General features: G+C 46.8%; 1 protein-coding gene across 13 annotated transcripts in view; it reads right to left on the bottom strand.

Annotated features, from left to right (window-relative positions):
- The window catches only part of bahcc1a (BAH domain and coiled-coil containing 1a), a 76650-nt gene that overhangs the window by 11385 nt on the left and 45972 nt on the right, over positions 1 to 19293 (bottom strand). For 3 of the 13 annotated variants that reach the window (XM_033644327.2, XM_033644333.2, XM_033644334.2), the window contains 14 exons: positions 18441 to 18566; positions 15818 to 18226; positions 15288 to 15402; positions 14097 to 14296; positions 13611 to 13772; positions 11955 to 12253; positions 11254 to 11599; positions 7341 to 8273; positions 4918 to 5087; positions 4617 to 4753; positions 4289 to 4402; positions 1429 to 1543; positions 883 to 1117; positions 546 to 740 (listed from right to left, as the gene is read on the bottom strand). In XM_033644327.2, the coding sequence (XP_033500218.2) occupies positions 546 to 740; positions 883 to 1117; positions 1429 to 1543; positions 4289 to 4402; positions 4617 to 4753; positions 4918 to 5087; positions 7341 to 8273; positions 11254 to 11599; positions 11955 to 12253; positions 13611 to 13772; positions 14097 to 14296; positions 15288 to 15402; positions 15818 to 18226; positions 18441 to 18566 (5556 nt within the window). The remainder of the gene's footprint in view (positions 1 to 545; positions 741 to 882; positions 1118 to 1428; positions 1544 to 4288; positions 4403 to 4616; positions 4754 to 4917; positions 5088 to 7340; positions 8274 to 11253; positions 11600 to 11954; positions 12254 to 13610; positions 13773 to 14096; positions 14297 to 15287; positions 15403 to 15817; positions 18227 to 18440; positions 18567 to 19293) is intronic. The other 10 variants (XM_033644331.2, XM_033644329.2, XM_078161668.1 and 7 more) reach the window with 10 other exon arrangements.

Raw genomic sequence — 19293 nt, 5'->3', positions numbered from 1 at the left:
GAGCAAAGAAATCTCTGATCTTACTTTTCGCCATCCATGTTGTATTTTCAGTAACTGAGCAACCAGCTGCAGAGTAGACAATCTGCTTCCTGTTTACCCCAGCACTGAGATTATTTCTGAAACAGTGCCAAAATGCTTGTGTGCATGATTGTTTTAATTTCAAAATATTAGTGTGGATGTGACCTATATCAGGAGCTGTTTCTTTATTTTTAACTTGAAACAGGTTGAATGTTTATAGAGTCTTCATCATCCAAAAATACCCTTGACATATGACTGTTCCATCATACAGGGAACACTTTCGTAAATAGTCAAGACCGAGGTTCACCTTACTTGCCTGTCTTGGCTGGAGTGAAGGACAAATCCCAGAAGTCAACAGTGTGAACACAGAAAAACACACAAACTTCATACAGAAAGGGCTAAGACCAGAAAACATGCCTACATCTTTCTTATTTTGAGAAGACACTGTTTAGCACTGAGCCGTGCTAGGTTGCTGTGGCCAGTTTTATTACCCATCACTGCACATGTCTCAGTGGTTGCTGCCTCACCTTGATCAGAGGAGTCACTCTCTGCAGGGGAGCTCTCTCCGTCCTCCATCGCCTCCTGTCTATGGCCACGCAGAACCCTCGCTCTGGGCTGGCTCAGGCGGGAGGAACCCTGAGTCAGTGCGGTGGATCCCTTTTTACGTCCACGGTGCACCAGTCCTGCCCAGTTCTCTTGAGGGCCACTGTCCACACTGGCTGCTGAGAAAGTTTGCAAACCCAATCACAAATCTATATTAAGATTGGGACTTTAGGGACTGAGCAATATGAAAGTGAAACCACAGCACTGTGCTTATTAAAACAAAACAGCATGAGGCACAAGACAGGGATTGCCAGTAACTACCTGTGTCACTTTGACCCCCAGACTCTCGCCTGGACTCTGCTTTGCTTGTGCCCTGGCTTCTGTGTCCATGCTTGGGGTTGGAGTTACAGGGCGAAACCTCCTTGTCCCTGGAGCCCGTCCCTGAGAGAATCTTTTTACCTTGCGCTTTCTGTTTGAGCTGAGTCACATCATCAGCCAGCTTGGAGCCGGGCATGCTGTGAAGACTGCTTTTTCTGCAGCCCTGTGCTTTTATCTGCTGCAACAGAGAGAGATGAGAGAGCCGAAGAGAGCCAGTTATACTCCCGGTCACAGCAGCCGCAAAAAGCATCAGAACGTCAGAGGGAGAGGGCTCTCGTTTGCTCACACACAGAGAAGAAAAAGGAACAGTAGAAGCCCCAATGATAAAGATATTAATATGGAGAGCAGCGGATTTGACTCCTGAGGGTAGCACCTAATTAGAAATAGTGTGCAACAAAGGAATATATCAAACGCAAAGAAACAAAGAGTGGCCTCTTTTATTTCTAGATGCATAGAGGACAAAAGGGAGGAGGACAAGGGGACCCTGACCTGTGTGCTGCTGAGTCGCTCAAAGCCTCGACTGGACAGCCTCTTCTTCCTTCTCTGGCTGTCTCCGCCCCCTCCTAGGTCCTCAGGCGACAGTGCAAGCCCCGCCCCCATCGACCTGCCAGTCAAAACAAGGGAGAGGCATTCATTAGAGAAGAATGGCGGTGGTTTGAAAGAAAAAGAGGGGGTAGGACATCACAGGGGAAAACAGAGTTGAGTCACCTCACTGTGGGATCTAATAAGTCTCCTTTCTCTGTCTGATGAACAGAATGACAAAAAAGGACATGGAGAGCCCAGTGTCTGAACCACACACTTGAAAAAAATGGGATCTAACAAGGAACCTGGGATTGTTTGAGGGCAGTGTGGCATAAGAAGCCTTAACGCTTTATCTAGGGAGTGTCTGTGCAGCCTGTGAAGCACTGCATAGCTTTGAAAGATACACTGAATGGTTGGAAGGCATTGCATTTGTATGCGGCTCTATTGTTCTCAGCGAATATCATAGCTCTCCAGTTGCATTTTCATATCACTGTGGCACACTCTTTCCCCTACACTGAGCAGCATCACAGGCCAACCACTCCAAATGCCCTTGAATTTCCCTCTGGAAGCCTGCCCATAGACCACACCGACGTGAGCCAGGCCATGCTCAAACAAAAGATTAACTTCCCCTCTCCTCATGTGCATGCAGCCTCGGAAATCACTCACATTTACAGCAGGGTTTAAATGTGAAGTAGATAAATAAAGCACATTTCATGTTAGTCCTTTGTCTGCGTATTGTATGACGTACCATTCTGTAACCACACATTGTTTGGAATCAGATGTGTGCGCGCTTCTTGTTTGTGTGAACACGGAACTTGCATGTACGGCCTCGGCTGTGTGTAGATCTCACAATCAAGAGTGTGTCAGTGTGCATCTGTAACACAGTGAAGGCGATTGTCGGGCAGTGGGACTGTCTGCTCGCTGACTGACAGGAGAGTGACAGAGGTGGCAGGGAAGTGTGAGTTGTCCCTGTGAGGCAGATCCCGCCACGGCTCGCCTTCCGCTGCTGACAAACACAATATGACAGAGTCCCTCCCCTCAGTGGGGGGCTGGGGGGGGCTGAGCGTACAGTGACTAATTAAACAGAATTGATTAGCAGGGTTTGCTGGCTAGCAGTAGTTCTCTCCAGCCTTCCCCCAATCAAAGCAGCACCACAAAGGACCCCGTCGCTCTACCCACAGGAATAACAGAGGCGCACACAAAAACAAACAGTGCCTGTATAAATGCTCATGAGCACAGCTGCATCCATACCTAATTGCACAGATGCATAGAATGTGCAGGCAGGGAGGCTTGGATGTATCGCTTACTAAAACACCACCACCACACACACACACACACACACACTCTGTTGTTCATGCAAAATAAGAAAAGGATAGAGATACTAAAAGGCCGGGCTGTTACCCACTGACCCACTGCCCTCCATCATAGCACCCAAGCGTCAGCATCTTGTAGAAGCATGAGTGGCAGGTGCAGTACATGCTTTTACATAACCCTGCCATGTAACGCAACGTGAGGCTAATCAGTCCCCAGCCTGCCTGTTCCTTGTTCAGATGTGACATGTCATTTTCTGCTGCATTGTACACACACACACACACACACATCTGCAGAAACAAAAGAGAGCACACCCTGGCTGCCTTGAAGTACCTGAGCTGTGGCTCAAATTTTAACACAACCACCCCACCACCCCCATGTCAGCACCCACCCTCCCTCCATTGCACTACACTGCAGGGCAGCAGCCCGCTACCCTTTCATTTGGGTGTCATTGTCACCCGGCATCAGCATCCCCACTCCGATCAGTGCTGGCCTGGCGAGGGGGCAGGGGTACATGGGTGGAAGGAGAGTCGAGGTGACACCACAGAGGGGCAGCTGGGAACACTGTGGACCGTTGCCCAGAAACCACAGTGAGAAAAGGAGGGAGAAGAGAAGATGGAGAGAGAGGGAATGCTGCGAGGTGACATTTAGTGCTCTAAGCCTTTCCAAACCCTGATGACAATGCTAATTGAAGCCTGACAGGAAACCTTTCACCCCGAGACCCTTTCGGTTTATCAGTTCCCCAACCTCCGCCAAACAGCGCTGGCACCCCTGTTTTGACAAAAGCTGACGCTTGCACTTTTTTAAATGTCATAATGTAGGGCCCTTGTTTCTTGAATATCCTCCAGTCCTCTATTATCAGTCTCCCTCTTTATTTTTATTCCGTTACTCTGCTCACTTTATTGCACTAATTGTTTTTCTCTCATACACACATGGATTTTGTATGAGAGCTCTAAATGTCAGCTTATCTCTGAGTGCCTGGACTGTCTGACCATCATGTTATCCTCTGGACCCCTAGCGACCCCGTGGGGCTGTAATGGCAGTGGCGTGTCACATTCCTGCTGCTGGGACAGATTACAGGAGAATTCACAGTACTCTAATTACATCCTCTGCCTGTCATCCCCTCGCTTCCCCACCTCAGCCAGCAGCCAGCAGCCAGCTTGCCCCCCCAAAAGCTCAACATGCACTACAGCAATGCGGTTGAGGTTTAAGATTAGCTTGGTTGAAGCCTAATGAGATGGTTCTAGGTATATTTCAAGCATGCATAAATATTCTGTATAAGCAGACATACACAAAACTGACACATTATGCACATTATGCTGTTATATAATTAACGCCAGTGATGATTAGATTGGAAGGGGTTTAAGTGGACTTTCTTGAATGGTTCAGCTGTGTGTTTTCCCATTTCCTGTTTATGCCAATGAGCAGCAGTCCCTGTACGCCAGTGATACAGAGGGACTTATCAGACAGGGTTGGACTGCAGCCAGCCGGCGTAGATGGGCTGAGTGATACTCACTTGACTTTTCTTTGGCCCTCAGACGAGGACACTGGACCTGTGGTGAGGGTGGGTTTCCGCTTCCTTGGCCGCCCCGGTCCTCGTCGTGCCGGGCTTCGAGGTGTTTCCTCCTTCCTGCTTGCACATGCAGATGTAAACAGACAAGCATAGAGAGAGGATGTCTGAGATACTTCACATATTTAAACTCAAAAGCTTGTAGCAACAAAGCAATGCAGACAGGAATACTCTGAGAACTAGAAGCAATTGTTTGTTTTTTATTACTTCTGAAATCCCTGAATGCAAAGGGTAGAGATGAGCTTCAGGGAAAGGAGGATAAGGTCATACTCACTGATGATCGTGCTTCCTCTGAAGTTTGGCCAGCTCCTTTTGCTTCTCTTTGTAGCGACGCTGTAGCTCAGCCAGCTTCACACGCATTGCAAGCTCGGGACCGTCCATTGTTTCCATGCTACCTTTGGCCGGGCACACCTGAGGTTCACATCATTAGTGGTTATTTTTACCAATAAAAACATCCTTAAATCGAAGAAAAACACGTTCTTCACAAGGTTATCCATTTATTTATTTCAATGACAGACATTAAAACTATCGGAACTTTGTGTTTTGAGGCATTAGCACTGGAGTTGCAGTCTTACTGGTTCATTGCGAGGTGTCCAGCTGCATTTCCTACGTAAATTAAGGATCCTGCGGGCTGGGAAGTGTCGCCCTGAAGCTGTACTGCTGCCTTCCTGGGAGCCCATCTCCAGTGCACGGGCTGTGGCCAGGGTAGCAAGGCTCTGGAGGTCAAACATCAGCAACTCCTCTTCTGTTACGGGAATAAAATAATTGTTTAGTTCATATTGTGTCCATGCATGCTTGATTTAAAGACACTAGAAATTAACTGGGGTTGTTTCCTTAAAGGGACAGTTCAGATTTTTTGAAGTGGGGTTGTATGAAGTCCTTATCCATAGACAGTGTATTACCTACAGTAGAAGGTGGTCGGCATACCCTCTTTTTGGAGAAGTAGGCAAGAGTGCTGCCATGGAAGCTAAGCAATGTACTGCTTTGGATGGGGGCCAACAACAAAACGTTTTTTTAGTCATGAACAGTTTAAATGTATGCTACATTGAGAGTATTTTCACAGCTTTACCTTGCAGCAAACAGCCCTTTCGGGTGCGGAAGCCGTGGAATGCTCTCGTCTAAACCACCAGACTCCATTGAAAAAAACAGTACTTTAAGCTCTCATAACACAGGAGCTGCTGGTCTACCATGGTCTCGATCAGTTAGCCTGTTTATGTTATGGTTGGACTTTGGTAAATATGAACTAACCACTTTCAGTGCCACAGTCACACAATAATACAAACTAACTAAATGATCAGGGCAGCGGTACACCAGCAGCTCCTGTGTTCAGTGATGTTAAATCACTGTTTTTCTCAATGGAGTCTGGCTTTCAAAGGAAAATCTGTGAAAATATTCTAAATATAGCACACACTTAAACTAATGTAGTTTTTTTTCAGGTGGGACTTTTTTGTATGGCTATAATATGTTTTGTTGCTGACCCCTGTCCAAAGCAGTACATTGCTTAGCTTTCATGTCGGTACTCCTACCTGCTTCTCCAAACTGGGGTGTACCCACTTTAAAAGATCCAAACTATACCTTTAAAATTTGTCAAAGAAACTAATTTCAAAGTAAATGACAAAGACTGTGTGCATGTGAGCGCTATATGTACACATTCACCACCAAAACATGCACATGTGGCTTAATATCTCAGCAGTAATCTTGTGATATAGCAAATAAATGATCGGTAAGAAAGAAACGGAAGGAAATTTGGCACATTAAGCCAGTGTGAAGACGTGGCAGTGTATCGTTTCAGAGGTCATATCAATGTGGACTCACCAGATGCTGCTATGTCAGTGGCCATCTGGGCCAAGCTCCTACTACTGTATGTAGCCCTATCTGCCTGTGGCACTGACTGGACTATCTGCCGTCAATGGGCTGAGCTAAATATCTGAATATCAGCGGTGCAGTCTAGCCGCACAGCAGAAACATGAAAAATTGTTTACAAAATAACACTGCCTTACATCTTTACGTATATAAACACGAAAAAAATACTGGTTCTTCTCACTTGTTTTAGCACTTGTTTTGGTAAAGACTATTGTTGTGACTCGACATGTGCCACTTTCTTGAGCTGTCAACAGTATCGCATCACAAAGACAACATCACTGACTCTGGAATCAGTTGATGATACCCTTTTTATAGAACCCTCTTTTGGGAGCAGTTAAATGCATTAGGATGCTGTGGTAAACACAAAACATCCTTTTGCATGAATAAAAAAAAACACATGGCGCTTTGAAAAACAAGGAAGCTTTTAAAGGCACTTTAAAACAATGGGGTCTAATTAGCCAGGCAATGCTCCAGGGTGCTGAAAACATCGACTGCTTTTGTGATTACACACTAACTTTCAGTTACGTGTTGTGTGTGGGAGAGAGAGGGAAGCCAATTGGTGCGTCTCTTTTTTTTCTTCCCTTTTTGTTAAAGAGTGTGTATATGCAATTGCGTGTGTGTTTTTATGTGTGTTTGGGAGTGTGTGCGTTTGTGCACACGTGTGGATCAAACAGCGGCGGGATGGAAAGACAGAGAGACAGCTCCCTAAGGAAAGCTGGAAGGGAAAGAGAGGGAGCGAGAAAGGGAGGTGTGCACCCCTCACTAGTAGTTCAGCCCTGTCCTCCTGCTTCTTCTCCCTCTCCTGAGGCCTCTGCATCATTAGAACAGCCTTTTAGAAAATAAAAGTGCCTTTAACACACCAAAGAAGAGAAACGGCAAGGAGGCATGCAGACAGCTTCTCTGGGGACATGTTAGAATCCACCAGAGGCTCCTGAGACCAGCAGGAAGAGAGGAGTATCTGGGAGGGAACACAGAGTGACGGAGGCTAGGCCTGAGGGGGGAGTGGGAGTTTGTCTCAGTGGACGCAGAGGAGAAGGAGGGTAAACTACGAGAGAGAAGTGCATTCTGCTGATATGAATGTGTTTCCGTGTGCATGTTAATGTGTATGACTAATGGGAGACCCATTGTCCCTCACCCTGACTTTTCCCACAGGTGCGCTTTTGCTGCTGCAGCTCCAGATCTGCCAGCTCACTCAGAAGCTCCATACCCTGGTGGGGGTTAGGCTGAGAGGGGGCAGCTGATGGGGTGCTAAGAGGGAACAAGGGAAATGGAGGTACGTCTGTGCAGAAGGCAGCGGCGATCAGCAGCTCCAGACTCCAGTAGCAGGGCACAAGAGGTTTGTGGGGCATGGCAACAGTTGCCTGACTCGGGCTGGGGGCGGAAGCTGAGGCAGGGGAAAGACACACAAAATCCACTGAGGCGTCATCCGGGACCGTCTCGCTGTCCTTTGCTCCCTCAAGGGCTGAGGACTGAGGCTCGGGAGCTGCAGGGGAAGCAGGGTCAAGCTCAATGATGGTGGGCAGCTCTGGCTCCTGCTCTCCAGACATGTTGCCCTTTTGAGCATGCTCCACCTGGCTCTCCTCACCCACCGCCTCATCATCCTCTTCCTCTTCCAAGGTGATGACAGCTTCTGGCCTTTCAGGCTCCTCTGTTGAAAGGGGGACTGGACAGGAAGCAGCCTCGCACACTGGGCTCTTAGCAGGAGGGCAAACCAGCACCTCTTCCTCAGCGGGCCCCTGCTCCTCCACCTCCCTCTCTCCAGGCACATAGTTGGCTGCTGTCACTGCTGCGACCTCCACCTCCTCCCTCTGTTCCAGAACGCTCTCAACCACGCTTTCTTGCTCTTCCTGCTCCACTTCCTCGGGTGGGAGTGACTCTGGTAGGGGCCTGACCACCGCTTGGCAGTCTAGCTCCTCCCCCAGGCTGGAGAGAGACTGAGGAGCATGCTCAGCAGGCTCCACTTGGACTGCTTCCAGGTCGGCTGGCTCAGCCAGTCGAACATCCTGGGGGGACGGCCCGCTCCTGTAGCCCATGGCAATAGAAGGATAGGTGTATCCAGGAGGTAAGTCTACAGAGAGACAGAAATAAAGATAACAAAATCATCAATTGTCAGTATTGGCTTAACCATTCTGAAAAAACAGTCACAAAAATACCTTGTAATGACTTTATTTTGTAGCCATATTTTGGCCGAAAGCCCCATTTAATGCAAATCTTAAGTCCCTCCCCATCAGACCCATTCTAAACTTAATTCCCCTGCTAGCTTTAAGGTCACAAAAGATAAAAACCAGGAAAAGGAAACGCACTCTGCCTTGATCTCCCAGCAGTAGGAACAGTACAGGACCACATGCAACCTTGTGTGAGTGTGTTATTTGAAGTGAGCCAGGCTTTGGTTTATCAGAGCACCTGACACAATTCCTCTGGCGTGCGGCGGCCGTTAGCCAGACATTAATGATGATGAAGAGAGTGCGGGGCCTGTGGGGGTGGAGGAGAGGCGAGGGCTGCTATTGAGGTGTTTCTCAGTCATTACCGAGGTAACGGTAGTGGAAAGCCCCAGCTCAGCCGGCAGCCATTTTCTGCAGCTTTGAGCCGTTCAGTCAATCAGGGGCTTGCCAACACAGCCACCCACACATATTACCACAACACCAGCAAACAAAAAGTATCATTTACAACAGTGGCGATCCCAGTTACCACTGGGTATAATGTACACGGTGATCCTCTATCCTAGAATTCACTGTCCTCTCTCTTGCTGTTTGAGTTATTTGGCTAAACATCTGTAATAGGGGTAAGCAAAATACTGATTATACTCAATGTATTGGTATGGTTGCTCACGGGATGCATATCACTAACATCAAGTCTAAATTGTCACATCATTTTTTTAAAGTCACTGGCACAAACATAATGCGCCAAACACACTCCCCAGCCATCAAGGGATGCAGACTGCAACCATTTAGTTGTGTTTTGTGACCATGGAGCACCAGTGCGACTTGTAATATTATTGATATATAAACTGGAGAGCTATTTGTCCTAACATTAATGGTGCCACTTTAGTGCTTTAACTTTCTGCTATCAGGTAACTGTTGACCGGAAGCTTTAAGTTCACAGCAAAAAAAGCAACACTTTGGAGATGAGCTGAGTGCTTCAGAATAAAAGCACCAGTGGTTTAGACTCACGAGTCAGTCTTTAGACGCTTTGATTAACTAAAGACTGATGACTTTCTCCCTGATTTTGTGTTTAGATGGGCGGATACAATTTCAGAGTTTAAAAAACTCCCTACGTTGCAGAACCAATAGTAAATCTGCAGGGGGGTCTTTCGGTGGCTCGCTGAACTCTTGTGCTTGTAAACATAGTCCCACTAGAAACACTTGTAGCTGTACAAAATGGCCCAGCCGCGCTCGCAGAAAACGCCATCAAAGTTAGTTGGTGTTTGTCGCGTTTGTGGCGACACATTCTCGCCAACTAAAAGAAACAAACATAATCTTTTACAAGGCCATGACTCATCCGTCTGGCCGGACTATAGAGGGAATCGCCTTGCTGTTTACAAATACTTCCGGGTAGAAAACCAGCAGAGCTTTTAGCTATATATATATAGCCTATATATCATATTTTTCACATCACTGTATCACCGTTTGGACTAATCCGATGTTTGTAAAGTCTATAAACACAATGATTGAACAAACATTACTATTTCTGTGTCCACGTTTAGCTGGGCTAACCGTTAGCTGTTAGCCCTGTTAGCCCTGTTAGCCGTTAGCGCTGTCTGTAATAGGTAATAACTCATTAAACGGTCCGTGAAAAAAATATCTTTGCCAGCGGATATCTTAGTTACAACATGATTGAGCTAGCAAAGCAGTTTTGTGTTGCTATGTGTGGTATTTATTCAGTTTTGGGAAATCACAATGTCTAGAAAGCATCAGTGGCTGCAGCTGACAGGGACAGCTAACAGCAGCAGCAAAGCTAACATCAGGACGTCATCTGTTAAAAGCCTCCCGTTGTCGGATACGACATGAAACTACTCCAGTTAGCTCAATCATGTTGTAACTAAGACATCCGCTGGAAAAAATATTTTCTTCACGGATGAGCACACATTTGATAAAACGGAGTTTAAGCTCTCGGCATCCATTTTCAAGCTCTCTGTGTGTTTGTTTCCTTGTGGACGAGAAAAGGAGGAGCGCACATTTCCGAGAAGGCGTGTCCTTTTCAAAAATGCAAGAGGCGTTGCTTTGTTGCCGGCCGTTTTCGCCGGTGTGTTAAACACACTTTAGAAAGGAGTGTCCCCAGACTATCAGAAGGCGGAGAGCTCTGATTGTCTGGTGGCGAGACTACCAGTGGTTCTGATTTATTTCATTACAGCAATACTTTATTTAACTTTATTGTAACAGTACTTTATTCAACTTAAAATAACAGTACTTTATTTAACCTAACTTTAAGAGTGCTTAATCTAACTTTATCATAACAGTACTTCATTTAACTTTATTTTGACAGTAATACATTTAACTGCATTGTGACAGTGCCTATTTAAATTAATTGTAACACTATTTTATTTAGATTTATTATAATAGTATTTTATTTAGCTTTATCATAACACTACTTAATTTAACTTCATTTAACTATATTGTAGCAGTACTTTATTTAGCTTAATTATAACAGTATTTTATTTTTGCTTTATTATAACAATAATACATTTAACTTTATTGTAAAAGTGCTTTATTTACTTTATTGTAACAGTAGTTTATTTAGTAGTTATTATTTTAGTTGTCTACAGTAGTTTAGAGGAGACTTCAAAATATTTAAATATATATTGTGTATCACATAATAGCCTACAAATACTGCAATATTATTCATGCGCCATATTGCCCAACCCTGATCTGTAACTTGCGGCATCTGAAACTGGTTCCAACAGTATGTTCTTTGACAGTGTTTCATCAGATGTTATTGATGTGGCTCATATGCAGAAGCCTTTGCACACAGTGTATCAAAGGCAGCTGAAAATATTTGAGGCACACTTTGTATATATTTTTTTGCATGTAAATACTTCTTCTGATGCTTACCAGGCTCTAGAGACTGTGGGTAATCCTGCGGGGGCTGTCCCTCTCCTCGCTTGTCCTGGGATTCAGTCCCCTTGGGCATCTGAGGAGGGGCAGGGCTGATGGCAGGTGAGTGAGGGGCTGCTGCAGCAGGGCTGGGAGCGGGGCAGGGAGTCGAAGGAGTGCTTTTGGGATGCGGGCGTAGTGACGGGGACTGGCAACACGGGGACAAGTGAGCGGCGCAGGCCCCAGGGGGAGAGGTGTTCCTCTGGGGCGGGTTGTATGAGTAGGGCTTGGCAGGTTTAGACGTTCTCGGTTCTGAAATGAGTTCCTCTAGTTCAACGGAGGGTTCATCCGGCCTCTTCTGCATCTGTGGTATTAAAATGACAACATACAATTACACTTACAGAAGGGTCCTTTTTACATTAGCAATGTAATAACTAATTCCTTGCAATCTGGTCATTGACACAAACTAGCTCGCAGCCTGTATTCAGTGATTTACACTCCATCCCTGTGAGAAAGTCAGCATATCTCAGAAAAATTTTAGGGGAGTTAAAAATAGACAAAATAAATCATGTGAGAAAAGCTGACTCATGACTCATCCACTCTGCCAGAGTCTTGTTCTCCTTTGCATGTGTAGATAGATAGATAGATAGATAGATAGATAGATAGATAGATAGATGGATAGATAGATAGATTTTTGTATATTTTGACTTTGTAATCACCTGTGAATTATGAGTTGCATGATGTTGCATGTCCATGCCATGCGCAGCTCTATGCTGCTGCTGCTGTTGCTGCTGCTGCTGCTGCTGCTGGGTTTGAGACTGCGTTTGTGGTTGCTGCGACTGGTGGCTCTGGTGCTGATGTTGATGCTGATGCTGGAGCTGTTGGTGCTGCTGGAGAGCGTACAGCTCCTGTTGCCGTAGAAACTGGGATCGGGAGTACACAGCAGGATGCTGCATGTGGGAGGGTGGGCCCCGGGCGCCATACACAGGGGGCCACAGCCCTGGCTGCTCCATCACATCTAATGAGAAAAAGGAGGAGGAATGTGACGGAGGGGGCTACCTTAGAACAAAAAGACACACACGCACGTACACACTTTAGCAACCTCTTCCTTTCGGATTCATACACATCGATACCGAGCGCAACACACGAGAATACAACATTGTGTTATCCATATCCTTATCCTCTCATTATCTGCCTCCCACACATCCATTTCAAAACACTGAAACCATTATGGACCATTTAAAAATCATTGTATGCACATTTTATAGCAACGACATAGATGAATGTCTTCAAAAAAAAAGATTTTTGACTTCACAGAACAACATCTCCCCAGGCAGCAGCAATCCCACACTCTCCCCCGCTCTGAACAGAAAGCTGTCTCTTAAGAACTGCCTTGAGAATTTACTGGAATGCTGAAAAAAAAGTCATGACAATGATAAAATGCGAACAGATGATGATGGCTTTAGGTTGATTGGAGGTCAAAATACTGGGCTGGAAATGCTTGTTTGTCTCGCCGGAGCATTCAGTGTGGACTTTCCGTCGAAAAGTCCCACCTGCCCAGCCAAATCCCAGATAAGGTTCTGCGAAAGGGCCCGACAGGAAGCATAGTTCCCATGTCTGTGGGTGGACAACCTTTTCAGTTATGTGGCTTTAAGGACTAGTACAACTTGGTGTGGGTGATGTGCTATGACAGAGGTCTCACTGGGGAAGTAGTGGGCCTACATGTACGAACCTCAAAAACCAAATTTTTTATTCTCTCACCCTTTGCCCTTGACTCGCCCCTCCACCCCCTTTCTCCTAGACACACCAAAAATCCTTGCTCAGAGACATAAACTTGGATACTTCCTGTGGGAAAGCTTTCGTGGATGCACTTCTTTTCTCAGCTGAAACTCCTGTGGAGCACAGAAGGAAACGTACCATCGAAGATTGTGAGCTAATTAAATGTCACAGCCTGCTCACTGAATGTGTGTCTACAACGACTTTTGAGAAGTGATCTTTCCCTCACTCACACAGTTCCTCTTTCTTTGGTGTGGCACTCAGCGTATGCATGTGTGTGTATAGGGGGTGCACATACAGTGTAGCTTTGGATGAGTTCCCTAACCCGTTGAGAGCCCTATTCCTGCTGGGCTGAGCAGGTGGTGTGCAGGAAATGTTTGAATTGTGGTGTGTGTGTGTCTGTGAATGAGCCCATTAAAGGGAAGTTCATCAGCAGTCTTCACAGGAAGTGATCCTGTGAAGACTGCTGATGAACTCCCAGCGTTTTCTTTAATGTTAATGTAATAATGTTCTTGTGCGAGGCTGTATATGCAGATATATTCAAAGTGCCTCATAGATACACACATACGCTTTGAGGAGAAAGCAAGGTTAAGGCATACCCAGGTGATGGGTGGCAGGATGGGCGGGAGGCTCAGTGGGCAGGACCACCAGCTGGGTAGAGGGGTCCTGAGGCAGAGGCAGCACTGGCTGCAGAGGGCCTGACATGGCTGCAGAGAAACCTGGTGGCAGATTCTGGTGCAGGGCTGTATGACCTATACCTGCTTTATAGAGAGGATGTCAGTTTAGATTTATAAACCTATCTCATTCTATGTAAAAATAAAACTCCCACACGACTATTAATCATAATCACAAAATCCTGAAATCCTGAAAAGATGCTCAAGTTGAATTGACGTAAAATGCTGGCTGCTGAATTCTGCACAAATTTTAGATGACAGAGATTTGCAGGCATTAAATGAAACGCAAAATTTGTTGCCGAGTTAGACAACTTAAAATGCTTTTTTTACCTATTCCATAAATTGGAAAAGCATCTTTTTTTACATGATCTGTAACACTATAAAAATGTATATATATTAATATTCTCTTACCATAAGAGTGTCCTGTCATCCAAAGGGATGGGCTTCCAGTTCTTGGCATCCAATGATGGTGAGCAGAATGTGCAGCAGGATCTCCTAATTGGCCAGACTGGAGGGAAGTCCCGCCTGGGACCATGAGATGAGAAGTGAGGTCTCCATGACAGCTGTTGGAGGGGTGGATTCTCGCAAACTCCACCCGTTCCTTATTATCCCTGGTATCCAGATGAGACAAAGACAAGGAAATGCAAATGAAGACCACTGTGGGTTTATAACACTAACTGATTCTACTTGGGTATTAAAAGGGGCTGTGATGATTTGTGTAGTTGCACTGAACTGTTACAGAGTGGGGGGCATGATCTGGTGCACGCAGCCACATGCAGAATACACAGTATGTAGCGTGATGCATGTAATGAGGAGCCAGAGTTCCCAAGTGCAAGTTCTGCCCAAAACTTTTAGCTGTATGCTGTTAGCAACATATGCTGAAGTTAGCACAAGGGGATTGGTGTGCAAGTCAGTCGCGCTTAAGTGCAAAAAAATCATCAGCACTGGAAGACCCGCCTGCAGGTTCCCGGTCAGTAACAACAGCAACCAAGAGAGTTGTTTAACATTAAAAGACAAAGACAGTGTGTCAGCATTGCTTTATGTGCTAATGCACGTTCAACTACATCACCCAGGTGTGCCAATCACTGGAATGGTAAATGTTTGGGTGCTTTGTATGTTTCAAGTTCCCCTCCAGACATGTTTTAAGTATGTAAAATACTATAATTAATGTTTTGTTTAATATGGTTCTCCCACATTATAATAAAAAAAAAAAAGTCTCACATCGAGCCCACCACCGCCCACCAAATATAGCTATGGTGGAACTAACTGCAACACTTTTCCTAATGCACGTTTTATTTTTCATTATAGCCTACTATGAATTTTGGTATATTCATTTCATAGCGGAAGAGATGCTCTTCAGTTTAGAGTACACTGAGACCAATTGCACTTTTGGAAAGTATTCCTATAGTGTAATACACAAGTGTTTGACATGTTAATTAAAATCTTTTACTGAATTTGTCAGTAGGCTAAATGTTACCTCAGTCCCCAGCCAGAGGATTCGCTGTACCAACCTGTCACTCCTAAACCAAGGTATGAACCAAACCTTAACTTGTGTGTACTGTTACAGCCCTAATATTAAGCAATGGCTTTACAATTGCTTACCTGATATATGCATCTCTCTCTCTGTCCAAGCAAGTCAAACCAATCTGCTCCCCACTCATCCTCTTCCTCTCCTCTTCAGTGGTCGGATCTGAAGGATACATGGAGCGGGGCGGTCCTGCGAGACAAACATGGCAACATTAGCAAACAAACAATGAAATAAACAAACATCAGCTTAACCATTAGCTTTCACCAGGTGAAGACGTGTTCCAGAGTCACTCACAATTTCTCAAAACACAGTAGTCACAGTGCTTATTAGTTTGCCCCACTATACAGATTTGTATCATACTTTTTAATGCCATTTCAACCAGAATTAATGAAAGTGAAAACCGACGGTTTGTCTCATGGCACAGACAATGCTGTGCCACTGATATTTTCAGGCTTTAAAAGTCTAGACCTTGTTTTTTCCAGTTTTGTTTTCTTTTCTTTTTTTACTTTCACAGCTACAGGTCATCGACAGGTCACAGATAAGAAAAAAACTGGTCTCTGTTCCCCGCATCTCTGTTTATGAGGCAGTGACCTAGCCTGCTTACCTTTTACTGAGGGATGGACCCTGCCCTGCCGGCTGTTGGGATGAGTGTCTGCTGAGCGACATGGTGGCTCCCTTTGTCTGGCCACAGCCACTGCAATTCCCACTGGCGGCTGCCGCACCTCACTTTCCCCGTGACCTGTGTCCCCCATATCTCGGCCTCTTCCACTGTAATCAGGGCGCTCGTTGTCATTGGCTGGGCCCTTTCTGGAAGGTAGAGTCTGTTTGTTGCCCTGCAGGGCACAGCTCCCCCCAGCAGGACCTGATTTGAGGCTTCCCAGCCCCCCAAAGGGGCTCTTCTGGGAGAGAAGCAGTGGCTGTTGCTGGTTGCTGTACTTTAGTAAGCTTTTCATGGCACTGCTCTCCCCCTGAGTTGGGCCCTGGGGCTCAGGTTGCTGCTGCGGCTGCTGCTGTTGCTGACTGAGGGGAGGTGCGGGTGGAGGCTGGGGAGGAGGTAGGCTCATTCCCGGCTGCTGCTGTTGCTGCTGCTGCTGCTGCTGTTGCTGTTGCTGCTGCTGCTGCTGGGAGTGTTGCCCACCAGTGCTCCCTAACTCCATGTAAGACTTCCTCTGCTCCTCCTCGGGTTGTGGCATGTGGTGGGGAGGTCTCATGGCCCAGGGTGGCACGGGCGGCTGTTGGTGGTGGTGCTGCCCACTGCTGTTGTTGTAACCGTAAGGAGACATGTCCATCTTTCTTTTTAGCTCCTGATTAGTCCCCTGGTTTAACTCAGCAGGAGAGGGTGCATCTGGGCCAGGTCGGCCATGTTGCTGGTGGCGTATCCTGGCTACCTTTTGTCCATCTCTCTGTAAGGAGCAGCTACCTCCAGGACCAGGGCCATGGGTTGCTCCAGCCCCACTGTGTTGTCCCATGCTTTTACTTCCAAGTGGGGAGGAGTTAGGTTGGGGTCCCGGATGGGAACAGTCTCTATAAGGAGAAGTGTTGACAGAATGAGGGACAGAGTGTCCAGTCTTGGGCCCCTGGGGCAGTGAGGGTCTGAACACATCCATATCCACACCACTGTTGATACACTCAGCACTGCGTGATCGTACAACCTGGTGCTGCTGTTGGGGATGTGGAGGCTGCTGTAGTTGGGGCGGTGGAGGAAGCTGTGAAGGCTGAAGGTGTTGATGGTGGGACTGCATCCAGTCTGGAGCCTTCTCTGTCTTTCTGTAAGGGTGCTGCTGCTGTTGTTGTTGTTGTTGTTGTTGTTGTTGCTGCTGCTGCTGCTGCTGTTGCTGCTGCTGCTGCTGCTGCTGTTGTTGTTGCTGCTGCTGTTTTCTGTGCCAACTACTATGGTGCCCACCACCCCCATTCTTTTCTATTATCTTGTCCTTTGCGTTGCCGCCTCCCCCTCCACCACCCACACCATGACAGTCAGGGTTACCAAGCTGGAATGGCCCAGTAGATTTGTCCCCCAGGCCTGCCACAGATGGCACAAATGTAGGCCCTGTGACTTTAGGTTCTCGCCCCACATTGGCTGGCCCCCTCTCATGTGAGGCAGGGTTGGCTAGAGGAGCAGGAGGGGGCGGGCAGAAGAAGTCCGGGTGGTGGTGTGTATGGTGGGAATGATGCGGATGGTGCGGGTGACTGGGGTGGAGCTGAAGGCAGTGGAAGCCCCCAGGGTGAGGATGTGTATGGGGGTGAGAATGAGGATGCGGATGGGGGTGTGCGCCTCCAGCAGCAGAACCCATGTGTAAGGGTGGGGGTACAGAGTAGGATAGAGAGTGGTGCAGTGGTGCCTGACCCCTCTCCAGACAGTCTGAAGGTTGTTCACTGATCCTCATCTCCCCACTTATCCCTTCTTTGGTGCAGCGACTACTGCCGCTGGACCCCATATGTCTGCCCTGGCTGCTCCCTCCACCACCCATAGCTCCAAGGGCTGTGCCCTCCCCCCCACAACTGGACATGGAGGCCTTAGCCCCTGCTCCAGTTCCTGCATCTCCGTTTTGCATTTTGCCATTGTGCAAACAGGCACTGAGGGGTTTGCCCATACTCTGAGGGTGTTCCTTGCTGTACTCCATCGAGATTGATGCCTTGTGCCTTTCCAGGGCCCGGCTGTTGACCTCCTCCAGGGGTAGTGGGTGCTGTGGATAGTGTGGGTGCTGCTGATGGGAGTGGGAATGGTGGTGGTGTGTGGGCTGAGGTGGCTGGTGACTGTGGTGCTGTTGCTGCTGCTGCCTCTCCTTTGCTTCCTGTTTGCTACTGGACCTCTCCTTGTCCTTGACAGGTACCACTCCTCTCTCCACAGACCCTTCTTTAAGACCCTTATGTAGCCCCGTCCCTACTCCTGGATCTCTGTCTCTGCTGCAGGACCCCTGAGAGTGTCCTGAACCTGCCCTGGACATGGGTGGCAGACTGTGATTGGCTGAGATGAGAGGTGGCTGGGACGGGAGACCTCGAAGATAGAAGTTCTCTAAGAGAGGAAGGAAGACAGGCCAATAAAGACAAATGCATTAGTCAAGAAAGGAAAAGGCAATGACAGAATTAGATTATTCAGCTCTCATGATAGTTTCCCTAGGCATCTTTATATCAATATCCCACATCAAATTACACCATACTATGTTGTATAAATTGGATTTAAATGTCTTATTTCTGTCTGATTAAATTTTAATCATCGCACGCCTCACCTTTTTGCGTGTCATAGAAACGGTGCTGCCCGTAGAGAACTCCACTGTTGGCATGGTGATCCAAGTGGCTCATGGGAAGGAAAGTGTGGGCCAGACTCCCTGAGAATCGAGGGTACCCTGGAGCTGCTGAGATGGATAGCAGAGAGAGGGAGATAATTGATAAGACAGGACAATAACCACCAAGATGCAGTTATCCAGACTAACCCAGCATAATCCTTCAGGTCCAATGCAGCTGGTGGTGTTCATACGCAAATAAGTACTGGCTCTGCCTGTCATGTTTGCCTTTCCTGCCTGAGTTTAGAATGCAAACAATACGAGACAAGCTTGGGGATTGCTGTAATGTATGAAATTTGTCTTTGAAACATATGGCTCTTTCTTTATCTCTCTCTCAGAGCTGGCAGTCGCACCTCTATCCATCTGAATGGAGTGATAAGGACGGATTTGAAGCTTGTGTTTACAATGAAGAGAGAGCTGGGCGGGTGACCTTTACTGACCTACATCGGGGGTAAAAGGTCACTTGGATGTTGGGCCTGTAAGCCAGTACACCTGGGCTTATTGCATCAAGCCCATCTGGAGGACATTTGCACGACAACCAAACACAAAACTCATTTTGCAACGGGACATTGAAAAACATAAAGGACTTTGAAGGTGGAGGAGTGAGAAAACATGGACTGAGATGAAAGCCCATCGCAATATTAGGACAAAGAATCACTATGACAACCCACTTCCACCGCAATCGGGTAACTAAAACATCCAAACAAGTCAGTGTGAATTGAATTAGCCTATCTCTACTACTGTATAATTAATTATTTCACACGCTTGCGAGAAAGAGATTTAATAATAAAAATCAAAG

This window comes from Epinephelus lanceolatus, chromosome 18 (assembly GCF_041903045.1).
Source record: "Epinephelus lanceolatus isolate andai-2023 chromosome 18, ASM4190304v1, whole genome shotgun sequence".
Lineage (NCBI taxonomy): Eukaryota > Metazoa > Chordata > Actinopteri > Perciformes > Serranidae > Epinephelus > Epinephelus lanceolatus.
This window is presented reverse-complemented; position numbering and strand designations above follow the sequence as displayed.